Below are 16,379 nucleotides of genomic sequence, written 5' to 3'. Positions count from 1 at the left end.
CATTTAAACAGTCATGGTAGATACCTTGTTTGTTTTAAACATCATAAATACACAAACAACAATGAATACTTATAGGTTGTGTACCCGAATCTCCCGCTGGTCCAAACAAAGTAGGAACAGCATCGTTCTTCAGTGCCCGACGCTGTACATATCCGGCATGAATCGCTGAAAGGTTTGGGAAGCTTTGTTTCGTGAAAGGCTGGCAGAGGGTGCGGCCATAGCTCTGGGCGTGGCTACTTGGTATCCCTACGTAGCGATACCCAGAAAGTAAATGAGAAATCTCCAACGAGGCGTTGTGGGGAGGTATTTTCTGTGTTAGTTTTACTCGCTACAGGGTGTATTTTGAGGGGTTTTGACTCTGCAGACCGTTTACATGCTAATTAAAACCTTCATAACACACAAGGGGACGGGTAATAACCGGAAAAGCATGACATGGGACCTTTACACTAAATGGAATTGAACAGATACACTTTATTATTTTTAAGCCTTTGTGATTTTGATACAAATGTAATTGAAGTAATGATCAGACTCACTGTTAATGACACAACGCCACTTCTTGTAGGAAGGTTTCTAGAAGAGACGGTTGCCTTTGTGTACCGAGATGTTGGCGTTCCTCCTTGCCTTTTTTCCATCACCTGACCGTCACTTTCCTGGACTGACGGTTATATTCAGCCATTGACCTGCTAAGAGGAACAGCACATAAACCTGCTGGAGCTTTTTTCCAGGAGGAGAAAGGCAAGGCAGAGGAGGACCTGGCTAATGTGGTTTGCTACAGACAGAGAGAACGTGGTTATTGTAGGAGAAACAAAGCCGATGCTGAGCAGTGAGCACTCAGGAGAAAGAGCAGAGAAATACCTCCCACCCCTCTGCCTTCTACCCTCCTCCTCCCCAGTGGTATTAATTAGCAGCAGCAGCAGATGAGTGGAGAACAGAGAGCCTGGAGGGAGAATAGGTTCATGTCAGGTTAGCCTGCCTCTCTGTCTCTGTCTCTGTCTCTGTCTCTCTCTGTCTGTCTGTCTCTCTCTCTCTCTCTCTCTCTCTCTCTCTCTCTCTGTCTCTCTCTCTCTCTCTCTTTTTGTTATATATACCTCTATTCACATGTTCACAGCACATCCACAAATAATCAGAGCTGATACTAGGAGGGAATGTCCGTTTCCCTTCATTATTGCAAACACTATGAATTGGGTATATGCTTAAAAAATAGTTGAGTTTCCATAAAGCCAAATAAAACACCCTGCTCGAGGTCTAACAAGCCCCCTTCACATTTTCATCTTACCCCTCCTCACAGCTCCTGTTGCCCCATCCTCCCTCTCTTTCCATTCTCTCCCCATTGAATGCGTTTTAAACACCTGTTTCAAATGTCAGTGTGTATGACTAAACTGACATGCTTTAGTTTGAACCAATACATCCGTCTACTTTTGCTGAATAAAAGCTCACTTCTCACTCTACATGGTGAACAGTAGAAGGTCAAAGACTGCTCTACTGGCTCAGACAGAGGTCCAGAGCCACACTTGTTCTGACCTGTAGCTGACATCGGCTTCAGCAGATGGAGCAGAGGCAATGGAGACAAATAATGTGTCTAGGTTTCTGGGATGATATTGATTTTCTCCACCTCCTAAATTGGCCTCAGCTTGAGCGTAGAGTGTTTGTCAACTAATCAAAAGACCAGTGCTTTTGGCCCCTGCAGCCTTCATGTTGAAAATGCTAAACTCCAAATTTGCAAATTAATTTGTATGCTAGTCATGTTGGATTATGTTGTCAAGCATTTTGAATGGTTCCATAGAGTAGAAAATCTCTATATAAATGCAGTCCATTGAACAGGGCAGTCACGATTTAAAAAGACAGAGACCGCAACTCAAATATTAGAGGCATTCTGTGCCAGGGACTCATAAGAGTCAGGTGATAATAAATGAACTTTTCTTCCCATTCTTCTCTCTCTCTCTCTCTGCCTGTCTCTCCCTGTAGAATTCTATACGACACAACCTGTCCTTGAACAAGTGTTTTCTCAAAGTGCCTCGCTCCAAAGATGACCCTGGAAAAGTAAGTATTTCCCGAACAATGTATTGCCGGAAAACTCAGTTTGAATTACGGTGCGACACACAATGAAAATACAAGCCTGTTTTTGGCAAGCTTATAAATACGGCCTCAGCCGTTACTTCTCACGTGTTTGGCTGCCCACACAGACGCATTCACCTGTTCTGATGTTTTGTCATACAAACACATAGGCCTACACTCACACACATAAAACATGTCTGAACTTGAAAGCAATTTGTAGCTCCATCTGAATGCCTAATGCCACTTTCTGTGTTTTCTGCAGCTCTTCCGATATTGATTCTGCCAAGTAATAATGTGGTACAGAGAGTAATGAATAATAAGTATATGTAGGTACACTCCTTCAGATGCAAACCTGTTCACGCATCTGTTCTGCTTTATTAGGCCCTGTTTCACTCTCTCGCTCGCGCACACAAAATGGCTCGTTCCACACCACACACACACACACACACACACACACACACACACACACACACACACACACATACACATACACACACAATCTGAGGAAGCATTGGTATGTTTCACCACTGCTTCTGCTTTGGTTGGGAAGCACAGTTGCCACGGCCACTTCAGCAGGGCCGTTTTGAAAAACAACAATTTGTCAACGCCTTGTTTGTGCTGAATCGAAGGAAATGCTCAGATGGGCAAAGTATGTAATTACAGTTGATCACTGAAGCTTGCCCTTTACAAGATTTTTTAATAAAAAGCTCAAATGTCTGCATTTGAACTCATCACAGGGTTAATGTGGGAAGCAATCCTCCACTTTTACAAAAACTGACGAGCCAAAACTTTTCATTGAACGCTCAAAACTAATTTTGTTTGAGCGGAGGAGGGAGTTTCTCCAGGCTGCAGGAATTTTGGAGCCATTGAAAAATGAATTAGGGGGAAGAAGGTTTAAATAATTCAAACAAAATCCTTGGGCTTGAGTGGAGGCCTATAGTCTGCAAAGATACAAAGAGAGCAGCTCCCCTCTGATGAGCTGGACTTGGACCTGACCAGCACTTTAATTCACACCGTGGATCGAAGTGGTCAATACTTTGGCGTGGGGGGGCCATCTGTGTGAAGAGAAGTTGAATGTACGAGCTCAGTTTGAGAGAGGGGGGAAGCTAAATCATGCATGTGCTAACGTTAATTGGCTGTGTACTGTTCACTGATGTGGGACTGAGAGACAGGGGGAGGAGAAGAGGCGAGCATGGGGGAGCGGAGGGGGGGATAGATGTTCATAGATGAGGTGTGTGTGTGTGTGTGTGGTCTACCTGAACCTCCTGAATTCTGTCTGCAGCCTTATACCTCCCTGTGACACTCCTTTTGGAGTGTGCTGTGTTTCAGCATTGGGTATCAAAGGGATTGCAGTGGACTTTTGGGGGAAAGGAAGCAGGAGCATGCACCACAGGAAACTAAACCCAGAGAAAACTGATTGGATACAGAGCTGGTATAACAACACATACATTGGTCTTATCAGCTACAGCGGAGATCCATCCATTGCTTTTCTTCTGTTTAGTGCCACTTGTTTCCCATCAGAGGGGCTGAACAGCTTCACTGAGAAGAAGTAGGGAAGAGAGACACTAGATGGTATCCACTATAGGTGGAGATGCATCTGAAACAAATGGGGGGGAAATGGACTGACAAAACCATATATGTGTTGAATTGTACCACCCTAACAAATATGTATTATATTAAGTAAAATTAAACTTAATGACAGCACAGCGCACTATTCAGAGTAACAATTTGAAATGGCTTCCTCACACAAATATCTGGGGCTTCATATTGACATGAAATGTAACCGTCTGTTTCATTTCTCCTAAGGAAATTAAAATCCTTTGAGGTAACTAAATGTTTTTTTGTTTTATGGGCGGCTGTGGCTCAGTGGCTAGAGTGCTGGACTTTGAATCAGTGGGTAGCAAGTTTGAGTCCCACTGCAGTCAGCATGTTGTCGTGTTCCTGGGCAAGACACTTCACCCCAAATTGTTCCTGCGGGGATTGTCCACAGTACTGAATGTATGTACTGTAACTCGCTTTGGATAAAAGCGTCTAACAAATAACATGTAATGTAATGTTATGTTTAAATGCAACCAGTGCCTTGTTTTGGCTGTTGTTGGTTGGCTTAAATTGTTTGTTAAAGGCTAACAATATGAAAGTTTACCTAAACGAACAGAGCAATCCAAAGCGGGAAATAAATACACCAAGATCTTAACTCCTTGTTTTATTGGGTTGCACTCCAGGGTTCCTACTGGGCTATAGACACCAACCCTAAAGAAGACTCGGTACCCAGCAGGCCGAAAAAGAGGCCGCGCTCCGGAGAAAGGGTGAGTACTAACCATACCTTAAACTTTAAGTTATTTGTAACCTATTTCGGCTGCCATTAAATATCTTCATACCAGTTGAAGCTCACTGTCATCAGAATCAGAAACGGCTTTATTGCCAGGTAGGTTCACACATACGAGGAATTTGACTTGATGTCATGGTGCATACATAAAATATAAAAAAAAATTTTTTTTAAGTACTCTTTAATAATATATAGTTAGATTGAAATAAAATAAAGCAGTAATTTAAAGGCAAAATAGAATGCAGTGAATTATAGAATATAAAATATGTTCAGTAAGCAGTATTTGAACATTGTGTGCATTAATGTAATGCATAGAGTCTACGTTGTGGCTGAGGTAAAGTGTCAGAGGGGGGGCCGGGCCTTGTTTAAGAGGCCGGTAGCGGAGGGGAAGAAACTGTGTCACATGATGTAGCCGTTTAAGAAGGCTACATCAGGGATCAGAACAAATATAAATTGAGAAAGAGCTGCTCAGGTCACTGGAGATGCTACAGATATGTTGGTGTTGAAACAAAATGAAATCGAGATTACTTCATTTGACCATACATTTCTCTGGCGGACAAACTGAGAGAAAGTTTCAAGGGTCAGAGTTCATAACCGTGCCTGAGCCTGCATTAATATAAAAGTGGAAGTCGGAAAAAGTAAAACAGAAGTTAATTTAATAGACCTCCAATCTTTTTCCTTTTCCATGCTTTCATTGTTAACAGGACACACCAGCAGGCAACAGCGCATGTAAAGATGTAATGTAAAGAGTCCATATCCAAGCTCTTGATTCTGTTTGGCTTGATTACACATTTTGAGTCGTTTCTTGCACATGGTGATTCTGCATCAAGGTTAAAAGATTGTTTGGGATTATGTTTTATCAGCGGTACCAAGAAAAAAACTCAAAAGGAACAACATATCATCTACAGCTTCCTGCCTGTCTTTGCTACAAATGCATCCCACTTGCTGCACAATGTGCTTGTTTCGCAGGTCCTCAGTTGTCTATCATTCCCGAAAACAATTTGGTCAGAGTTTGAATAGGATTCTGTAATTATCATTCTATTATAGCTTATATACCAATTTTGGCTGGTTTGAATGGACGGGGTTATCTTTGACATCAGGCTTGCTTTGTGCCTTGAGATTGATATTGACCTGCTTATTACTGGACCTCTCCCACTGGAGAAAGCTAGAAAACGTGCCTGTGTCTGATAGAAAAAACCCACATCCAGCACATGTGCCAATTTCTTTGTCACATGCCATAAGATAACCACTTTGACAAGATCATGATCATGTTTTGGATATAGAAGTTAAATCTGTGGCTCTTGGATTTCCAGTTTTTACTATTCCACAGAAACAACAGGAACAACAGAACAGATGATAACACACAGAAGTAGGAAGGAAAATGGGTTTTGGTAGATTGATTGACAGCAGTCGAGGCTATGAATGTTTGTAACCCGGCAGAATGCACTTCCAATCAGCAACACAAAGCAGTGAGCTCCATGGTGTGTTGCAGCTCCTGCTTCACCTCTGTCTCCATCTGCATGATACAGTATGTGCACCAATCTATATTAGATTAATTATACTGATAACACCATCCATTACGATAAAGCATGTTTTTTGGTAATTTGATTAATAAATATAACATCAAACACATGGTTATGTTTGTTTTGGAAGCTTCTATCTATGTGAACTAAATACTTGTCAAATGTATTGGAATTTAAATTTCTCATTTAATTGATAACATTAGTGCAAAGTGTGAGAAAGAAATGTAACATTCAAATGATATTCCGTCAAAATATTTCACATGAGAAAGATAGTACGTGCTGGTTATTATGAATTTAGACAATTGTATCACGACATTAAATATCATTGATTAAACAAAAAAAGAAGAAATGGTGCAGCTGGTTAGCAGCACATCAAGACTGACTTTGATTCAATCTTCTCTATAACATGTTAATGAAGCTTTAGGATTTATAACATTTCACCTGCAATGTTTTCATGATCTGCAGAAAATGCTAAGTGATAGCGATTGATAATATCCGATATTAACAGCAGGCTTTATGTAACACGACGCCCTTCTTCAGCCAAGGTCGAGCAACTTATTCAAATGGGAGTTTTAATTCCAGCAGGCAGAGAGCCTCCTGTTATTACACTCTATGTATCCAGCTGATAACCCACTGAGGTTTCTTCTGAATGTACACATAACTGTTGGTTGATGCATTAACAACCTGCAGAGTCTTTCATCATGGTGCAGCACAGCTGGTCATTTCTCCCTCTTTTCTCCTCCTGCGTCTCCGTCACTGTTTGTGTATCTTGATCATTATCTTTCTGTGCGTCTGTTTGTCTGCCACTCTCTCCTCTCCCTCTCCCTCTCTGCCTGTACCGCTGCTTTAGCCGCCTTCTCTTCTCCAGGGAACGCAGGCAGGCGTGGAGCGGCAAAGTGCACAATCACAGTTGCTCATTGGAGGAAGAATTGAGGTAAAAGCGAGAGAAAGGGGGGAGGATAGAAAAAGGGGAACAATAGGAAGAAGCGTAAAGGAAAAGACACAGAAGAAAGAGAAGGAAATCAAGGTAGAGCGAGCAGAGAGGGAAAATCAGGGGGGAGGAAGGGAAGAAGTAAGAGGGGGAGGAGGAAGGGTATGCTAGGCTTGTGTTCCAGTTAATTACCACAGAAGGCCCCGGGGCTGCCGTTAGACATATTTTCTTCACCATTTTTTTAATTTTTATTACAAACATTAATTAATTCAGAGCCTTGTCATCTCGTCTTACATGGATGGGCCCTTCGACCCCTTTTCTTACGCCTCACTTGCACTGCTGGCAGACTCACTGTGGGCTGTCACATGGGCTAAGGAGAAACAGGGAGGTTTTTAGTGCTAAGATTTATGGCAGTGCTTCCGTGAAACAGAAAAAAAAATGAAAGGTAGGCTCAATATGCACTTGTGTTTTCATTGGGGTTTTGTTGCACCTAGGCTACACAGTCAAAGTCTTTCAAGTCTCCTGATGACAGGGGCTGTGCAATTGAAAAGATTTGAAGTTGGCAGCGGGGCTAAACGTCGGCTGCATAAATGCATTGTGTAAATGTGTAGACAGCCAGCGTACACTTAGTTTAGTAGCTGCGTCTCCGGTGCCCTCAGCATAATCACTCCCTTTCATTTCCTGTATGCCTCTCTGTCTGCCTGTCCGTCAACACTCAATTATCTCTACCTATTCTTCCCTTTCTCTCCCCTTCTTCCACAAGCCTTCCTCACTCCTCTGCTCACCTCTCTGTTGTCTTCTTTTTAAGTGCCTCCACCAGGGAACCGACAACCCGTTTCACTGGGAGTTTATCATAAATTAAAGATTGCATTGTTACCAACCAATCCTCTTACTGTAAGCAGTTTGGGAAAGGCAGGCAAGCCGTCTTGAACCCTGAAAGGAGTCAGACATGGAGAAAAAATACTGTCCTTATTGCTATTTTTCCCCCATTCTGCAACCTTCAATTTAGCCCCTCATCGATCTTTGAATAGTTCCTCGTATCCCCACACTGAGTTAACCCGACTTTAGCTCTATATGAGGACAGCAGCAAATAAACTGCTGCTGAAGACATTTGATACTTGAATAATGCATGGGGATGGGTTGATTTCTTATCAAGTGCAAGTGATGTGTCCACTTTTCATGCTGTTTTAGTGTCTGGCAATTTAAATGAAGTGCGCCTCGACTAGTTCACGTAGTTGTAGCCTGAGGGGCGGCGCTGATTCAGGAGGCTCAGTGCAAAATCATGAACTTGCAGCGTTCAGTAATTTCTCATAACCTTGTCATATTAAATTGCCTTCCTCCCTTTTACTGTCACTGAACACTGCATATAACCAATCTGTGAAATCTCGTATTCCTTCTGCTTTTATTACAGAAGAAGTAGTTGTGCACAGATTCATATCGACTGAAATTGTAATACTCTTCTTCCTTACTTTTACATTCTTGGGTTGTTCACACCTGCTCTTTTCTACTTCAAAATGAAAAGTCCTACTGTTGGTGATCCATAATTTGGTGTGTCCACCCTTGTTCTCAGTCCTCTGTCCTCTACCTGCAGGCATCGACTCCATACAGCCTGGAGTCAGAGTCTCTGAGGATGGACTGCATTATGTCGGGGGGGGCGTCCCCCACTCTGGCCATTAACGCTGTCACCAACAAGGTACGGCACGGCAACTCTGTAAGTGTTACGTTGTTTGCATGCTGATTGATTCAATATGTATTATCTCTTCGATTTACAAACGGCATCTATTGCACGTCTGTCCGTCCTGGGAGAGGGATCCCTCCTCTGTTGCTCTCCCTGAGGTTTCTCCCATGCTCCCCTTTAAACTGTGGGGTTTTCTCTGGAAGTTTTTCCTTGTACGATGTGAGGGTCCAAGGACAGAGGGTGTCATATTGTCATACTGATATTCTGTACAAACTGTGAAGTCCACTGAGACAAATGTAACATTTGTGATATTGGGCTATATAAATAAACATTGATTGATTGAATATCACATACAGAACTTTAAAAATAGATGAAAAAGCTCAGAAAGATGACACTAAGTAATGAATATTCATTTCTCAATGATGTGTAATTCTGATTTTTAACAAATTAATCATTCAAGAAGATAGTCATTTGTACTTGAAGCTGAGAAGAATGTGTCGAAGGCTATACTTATTACTAACTGGAAATGAGCGCATTGGAAAGAGAGCAGCAGCAAAAATGTCTCAGTTTTTTTCTTTTTTACAATCAATTTCACACACAACCTTATGCAATGACCACACACACACACACACACACACACACACACACACACACACACACACACACACACAGCCGAGCTTTAATGAAACACAGAGACACATACGTAAAAGTACTGTACTGCATCATATTATTTTCGAATCAATAATTTTTCAATTTATAATTCTTTTTTTTTTTTAATCTTTTTTTTTTTTTTCATAACCATTTTTCGTCCTGGTCTCTCGCGGCCCCCCTGGCATGCCTCTGCGCCCCCCACTTTGAGAACCACTGTTTTAAACATAAGAAACTCTGTTAAAGTTTCTCCAGTTTTCTTAGTTCAACAGACGTAAAACGTCTTAAAAATGTGACAACAAAATCATTAACAGCGGAGGAAATCAGCATCAAGTTGTTAATGTTTCCCCCGTACAGTTTGGTGTGTCACACAACAAGAAACCTGTTGTTCTAAAGTAATTCCGTTTTTTCTCAAGGGAGGGTTAAAACTTGACTCGTCTTAGTCGTCACCATACATTTTTGAACAAATGATTCAGAGCAGGGAGAGGAGGACCTTGATGGTAATGATGCTGATGCCAACGTCAATGATTTCCACCCACATCCAGGCAGGCGGTGTCCTGCAGGCACAGCAGTGCTTCGGTGCTTCACTCACACATTGGCTCACTATATTCAGTTTGCTTTGGAGAGGGCCTGTGTTTTTGAAAAATACATTCCTATAAGATGATTCAAGAGCTTAGAATAACAGATATATTTACCTTGAGGGTTGTTCTAGTCATTAATTACTTTCAGAGATCTTTTTACTTGAGTTTGTTAATTTGCAGTAACTGAAAGTCTAAGAAGAAAAAAATAATTTCAAAGGTGAATGGTCATTGCCAGTTTCCCTTTTCTTTCCTTATGCATGTATATAAACTACTAATGTTCAAAGTAAAACACACAATTATTTTCTTGTTAGTGCAGTAACACAGCAAGAATGAGAATAAGGTTCACTGCGATGTCACCAAATACACCAGAACAAAAAAAGGTTCAGGATTAACATTTAAGGAAACAGAAAACACTTCTTTGTTTTCAGCTACAGCTAAGATGCTCTACAGGGTAGAGCACCACCCCAGAGATCCTTTACTGTTGTCTCACCCGAAGGCTATAATTTCACTTGTGTCTGTACAATTAAATATAGCCTGGAGGTAACACTGGCGCTCTGCTTCACAAGTACTGACATTCAAACAAAACAAGAGAAACATGATTCAACATAATCCTGAGGCATTTCTTTTAAAGGCTTTGTGATCTGTCACCACAAGATAATACACAGTACACTTCCTCTGAAGCGCAACTCGTGTCTCCATCGGTGCCAAACTTTCAGACAATAAAGTAATTTCTGAAGTGACCTAGTGGTTTCTGGGTCATGACATTTAATCATAATCACCATGTTCAGGGAAGAAAAGAAAATCATCATTAGTTTACATTCTGTGATGTTTTGTAGCAGCAGGACCACTTTTTATATACCAGCACTTTAATTTCCATATTTCCTCACGAGTTGTCCCATAAGTTAATGGTGCGTAGGTAACGTGTTGAGGTGGACAGTGTTCACTTCAGACTGGATTTACAAGGGGACAAAACAAGCGAGAGTACTAAAGTGGGGAAAGAGGAGCAATAAACTCATGAATAACTGCCTTTTAAAAGAGTTAATATGGGGTATTGCTTCAACATTTTGGCTCATGGATTTCCTTAATGTTGTTTTTACATGGATCCTGTGTGTGTGTTTAGGTAGCACTGTACAACCCTGAGGCTGAGGGCAGTGAGAGTCCAGGGAGTCTGGGCAGCCTGAGCAACAGCCTCTCCGAGCAGAGTATGGCGTCCGTCAACCTCAACAACCTGACAACCGCCGTCAGCAGCGGCAGCAACGTACACGGCTACACACCAGTAAGACCTTTTCTTTATTTGAGGTGAAAGTCTAGTGAGAGCTCCTTCATTTCTCTTTTCTTTAAGTCCTTCTGCACGGGGAAGACAGCTGATCTGATGCTGCCTCAGACTCTTGTTAATAGCATTTCATTTAGTCCTGCTATTAAAAACAGATCTAGAATTGCTATATCTTAAACCAGCAGCATTTCAGATAATGTGTACTATATGTTCTTCTGGTCACTTGATTCTGTCATTATCTGGAGGATTGGGTCACCGGTGCAGACACTGTCAGTACAGAAGGTGTTTGCTGTACCCTGAGCAGGCTGAGGAAGTGATAACCAGCGGCTGAAACGCTCATTTCCTGTCTCATAGTCATTCTTTGCAAGCAAATACATTTTCAGTTGGCTTTTGCAGTGCTTGGATGATATTTTAATGTTAGTGTAATATCCATTCAGGTGTGCAGACGGCATGAATAGACGAGTAGTTACAAGAATGAATATATAACCCCCTGTTTTCCAAATAGAGATTTATTTGACCTCTCAGAACAAAACCCATATTTGTATCAAAACTTCATGTATTTTTGCTTCAACTGCGATCGCAAAAGTGTAGATTGCCTCTTCACAGTTGCTTTATATGCAAAGACATTTGCATTATTTAGCTTGTGAATTGAATTTTTGTTTTGCAGATGACTATCGATACTGTTAGCAGCCCCTGACACCCCTAAGGGTCGACCAGCCAATTTAAATTCTGAACCTTTAGGGAATGCTGCTTTGCTTTGATAGAAGTAGCTGCATAGAGCACAAATAAAACAACAGGAAACATCCAGTCATCCCTTTGTCTCGACAGCTCCCCTTTATCATCTCTGATGCATATAAATGATGCTTGACCACTAGAAAAAGTCACACACACTCACCCTCTCTCACTCACTCACCCCAACGTTTGTTTGAATCAAGGCAGTCCCATTTCGTCGTCTGCTAGAGTGCCTACAGTCTTGGCCGGTGAAAAGTAAAATGCAGACTTGGCAGTTCACTGATACACTGAAACATATTTGGCAAGATTCACACTAGCTGTTTAAAGGATCCCTCGTCCTTTATGAGACAAGGTCCTTCAAATTACTTAGTCTCAAGCAGTGTGTGTGTGTGTGTGTGTGACATGATGATAAGTCGTCTTTCTATGAAGGAGGAACTTGATTTGACACCTCTTCTGTCATGAACTAAACTGTCACATGTTGAGAGATTTAAAACAACATATTTGATAGAAACAAGAAATTATTATCACCAGCTGATATAACAACAAAAACAAAAATAGTTATCTGACCTTTAAATGTAAAATGTCACCCATGTTAAGATGCAAATTGGCTGCTGCACAATAACTTTTTCGTCTTGTGCTGCCATCAGTTATTTATAATTTCTCCTGATGTACTTTTATGCTCCAAGGGAATACACGAAAATAGCTTATTTTTTTATTTGTACATCCTTTTGTTTAACCTTTTTTGACCATATTACTCAATGCTGCAGCAACTTAATCCCATTGTGGCTATTCATTCATTTTTTATTATTTTCATGTAATTATGAGAACTTCTGAAGGACTTGTGCTGCATTTGTCGTGTTTATCAATGTGTTTTCATCCGTCCCTTTAAACCAAATACAATATCAAAGGCCAGTCTCACAAACATTTGGTCCGAAATTACAGGAGCGCTGAAAAAACCTCCAACTCTTCATTATTTTTCCCTTGTAACAGCTGCTCACCTTTTTACCATCCATCACTTTCCCCCGCTCACCTCCCACCTGCATTAGCAAAGGTCAGCGCAATCTCATCTCGTTAACCTCTCTTTTCTAGAGGCCATCTTTTGTTTTCCTCCTCCCTGCATCGCCTCCTCCACCCCCTCCTCCTCCTCTTCCTTCGCTCCAGGCCTCATCTGCAGTGTGGTACGGGGGGGATCAGGGTTAGTTCTGCCTCATTACCTGCTGCAGGTGAACCCCCCCTCAACTGACGTGATTACTGGTGGCATCACTGGCAGAGACCTCAAAGACAGAGAGCTGATGGAGAGGCGGCCATTGCTGGGTGGAGGTAGATGTGTGGAGGATGTGTCATGCTAAGTTTGCGGAGGCACACTGTTCACAGCAAATTGCTTGTGTTTGCCGGGCGGATGGTGAGGAGGATGACAGCTGGGATGAGATGATTGAGGGTAGAGGACGACAGGCTGCATTCACAATATGAGAAGGAAAATTGAAGCAGTGGATTTTGTTTTTGTGTGTTCATATGAAAAGAAACCCGTGCCAGTAAAAAGATTTCCTTTTAATTGCATGAAATTGAATTTGTTATGTTTATCATGCTGAATAAAAAAATGATTTCTAGGAAGAATTAATGGGAACATTTTAATTTGAATGGCACAATTGGAAAATAAATTGCATTTCTTGAAACTAAATGTGATCATTATTGAATCTAACTTTTATCTATTTCAGAGTGCAGCTCTTCCAAATGAAATTCAGGTTTCTTAATTTAGTTTCACCTACGAGGAACATTGTGCTGCCCTGTGCAGTGACTAACAGGCAGCAGCCCACTGCAATGCTTAGAGGCCTCTTCAAGAGACTTTTTAAATACCAAACTCTGCACAGTTTTATATAACACTGAGACAACATTTGACAACTCAGCCAATTTGTCGTGTAATCATTGTTCTATTAATCTTACAATCTTTATTATATATGCTGTATTTGGTATAATATATATCATTTTGAGCCTCAATTTAGCTTAGACAGGCACAGACGTTGTTATAGTCTCATCTTCCAATCCTACTGAATATGTCCTTGTCCTGTCTCAACACCAGGCAGTCCATATAAACATTTGCCGCTCATTAAATCTGCATACCAGGCTACCGCGCCGCTACCTGCCTTCAGCAGTTTAACCCCTGCCACCACTGCCTCCTCTATTATTATTATTCCAGTGTTTCTCAGGGATTTTAAAAACTGTATATGTTGATGTTCATTAAATGTTCTAAATCTCTGTTGGAGGAGTTGTGAGCTCACCGTCAGTCAGTGTCAACCTGTGCTGATTTGTTTTAATGCATTACCCAAACAGCTGGTTTTAGGTTGTTTGGTGTTTGTCATTATTATACCTAGTGTAAGAGTTGCTTCTGCTTATCATAGTCACTGTACCTAATATCCACACTTTTGCGTGATAAAATAAGATAACATAAGAAGGACCTTTATTGATCCCCATAGGGAAATGCAGTTGTCATAGCAGCAACAGAATAAGAAAGAAACACAGATAGCAAACATGGAATATAATCAGGCAGTACAATAAAATATGAAAAAATTAAATAAGAATAAACATGTATTAACAGTATGAATAGAAATGACAATAACGTGAGCTACATTTTGATCCGGTGAATGTACATACAGATTTGTTAGCATGGTAAATATATATATATTTAAATGTGCAGGTACCAGAGTGGGTGCCAATATTATTAATGTTAGGTGCAGGTTATTTTTGATGGGTTACATGGTTAACCCTTGATTGTTCAGCCTGATGGCTACAGGCACAAAGAGCTGCCTCTCGTCATATTTAATTACAATGTTTGTATTTCTGTTACAATAACTGCTAAAAACCCCAGAAGTACCAGGACTGTGCACAAAACAAGTTGCTTCATTCTTGGTGTTGCATTTTTTTTACTCCAATAATATGATCGCAGTTGCCATATTGGTCTCATTGAAGTGCATGGGGTGTGTTTTTTAGATGCAGTGCTGATGCTGGTCTGACCGCAATCTTTACACTTTGAACTGCAATGTGAATTCAGCGTTTGATGTGTGTTTTTCTCAAACCAATACCCTCATTGATTTGTATTTCTAAACCTCTGCCCGTCTGTTTTCTCTCCCCTCTGTCTGTAATTCTCTAAGGTGAAGCAGCCACTCCGGAGCCTTCGTCCCAGTCCTGAGTCTCCAGCAGCCCGCACACCCGCCTCCCCCCCCTCCCCTCCAGCACCAGTCGGTTCGTGTTTGCCCGTCCCCGACGTCGCGGGAAAAGCCGCTCTGTTTCCTCGGACTTCGAGGACCTCAGCGCTTCTTTCCGCCAGTCTTTACAGTGTGTCTTTGAGCAGTCCTTCTCACACAAGGTGGGTGTGGATTTAGTGTGTATCTGTTCATGTGTGCATGTCCAACATCTTAATTGACACATGTGTTGCAGAGAAAAATGAAAACCTTGTAAAACGTTTTATGGTTAGGCTTCATGCACATAATGAACTGTCAAGCTTAAGCTCCTAATGAAATGGAGATGTATTTAACATGGCTTCCATTGGCGTTAAAGCATTCCAGTATTAACCTCCATCACGCTCTATCGCTACTCTATTGTACTTTAATAAACAAACAATCTGTTGTTCCGCCATATCTGCATTTAATGGCTCGTTCAGTCAATATGAGTAAAAGCAATTAAAGAGGAAGATTCAACAGAAGGAGGAAAAAAAAGAACTGGAAACATCTGCAGTGAGCAGAGCAAGGGGCTCCGCAGCTTGATAGACAGCTATCTAGATTGGTTTTAAGTTTGTGAAGCATCTGCTAATTGCTCCTAAAGCTTTCAGGTCAACAGGCCTCCTTCCACTCAGACCCCCCCACCACCATCCTCCACCACCCCCTATCACCTTCGCTCTCCCCCCGATTTCTCCTCCACGAAACACATCCACGCGCCTTTCAGGGAACCGAGGAGATTGATGCGCTCTGTTGAGCTCCGTAACTGCTGCCTGTGTTCACCCTCTGGACAAGGTCCCTTCAATTTGTGGTCAGGGGCACATCGCGGAAGAAAACAACACAAGTGAGAATACTGTTGGAAGAAACAATATACACCGCAACACCTAGACGNTTCCGTGTCAGCGATACAGCTAGAACAAGCGAAACTCATCCTGAGCACACCTCAATATCAAGCCACACTTATTGTTTTTACTTCGGCTGTGAGTGTTTGTGTGTGCTCAGGATGAGTTTCGCTTGTTCTAGCTGTATCGCTGACACGGAAGCCTGTCTGCTCCTCGCAACCATAGTAACGAGCCTCTCACGTCGCGACCAATCAGAGCACACTGGGCTCACAGGGAGGGGGGGCAGGAGCTCCAACAAGCCGTTTAGGACAGAGTGAATACCGGTGAATACACATACTTTACAGAGATGCTGTATGAGAAACCAATGTGAGTTAGGAAAATTGCACAGAATAAATCTATTTTAGGAGACCTCAACAATGGAATTATGATCAGTAGAAATGGCCATGACATGGGACCTTTAAGATACTTTCTATTTATACTATGATCATTTACCTTAATACAAAAGTGTATCATCTTAATATCAGTCAGTCTAAGCCTGCTTTTTGTAGATACTATATACACACAAGACTGAGTGCCTTCTT

The 16,379-nt window shown here is 41.6% G+C and overlaps 1 protein-coding gene across 1 annotated transcript in view; it reads left to right on the top strand.

Moving 5' to 3' along the window:
• The window catches only part of LOC104955406 (forkhead box protein J3-like), a 15,984-nt gene extending 180 nt beyond the window's left edge, over window positions 1-15,804 (top strand). Inside the window, exons 2-7 of the mRNA XM_010782733.1 lie at window positions 1,966-2,040; window positions 4,278-4,361; window positions 8,427-8,546; window positions 10,863-11,018; window positions 14,894-15,108; window positions 15,564-15,804. Coding sequence (XP_010781035.1) covers window positions 1,966-2,040; window positions 4,278-4,361; window positions 8,427-8,546; window positions 10,863-11,018; window positions 14,894-15,108; window positions 15,564-15,804 — 891 coding nt within the window. The remainder of the gene's footprint in view (window positions 1-1,965; window positions 2,041-4,277; window positions 4,362-8,426; window positions 8,547-10,862; window positions 11,019-14,893; window positions 15,109-15,563) is intronic.
• Window positions 15,805-16,379: the final 575 nt, after the last annotated feature.

Source organism: Notothenia coriiceps, unplaced genomic scaffold (assembly GCF_000735185.1).
Source record: "Notothenia coriiceps isolate Sejong01 unplaced genomic scaffold, NC01 NC01_scaffold00024667, whole genome shotgun sequence".
In the NCBI taxonomy this organism is placed as follows: Eukaryota; Metazoa; Chordata; class Actinopteri; order Perciformes; family Nototheniidae; genus Notothenia; species Notothenia coriiceps.
This window is presented reverse-complemented; position numbering and strand designations above follow the sequence as displayed.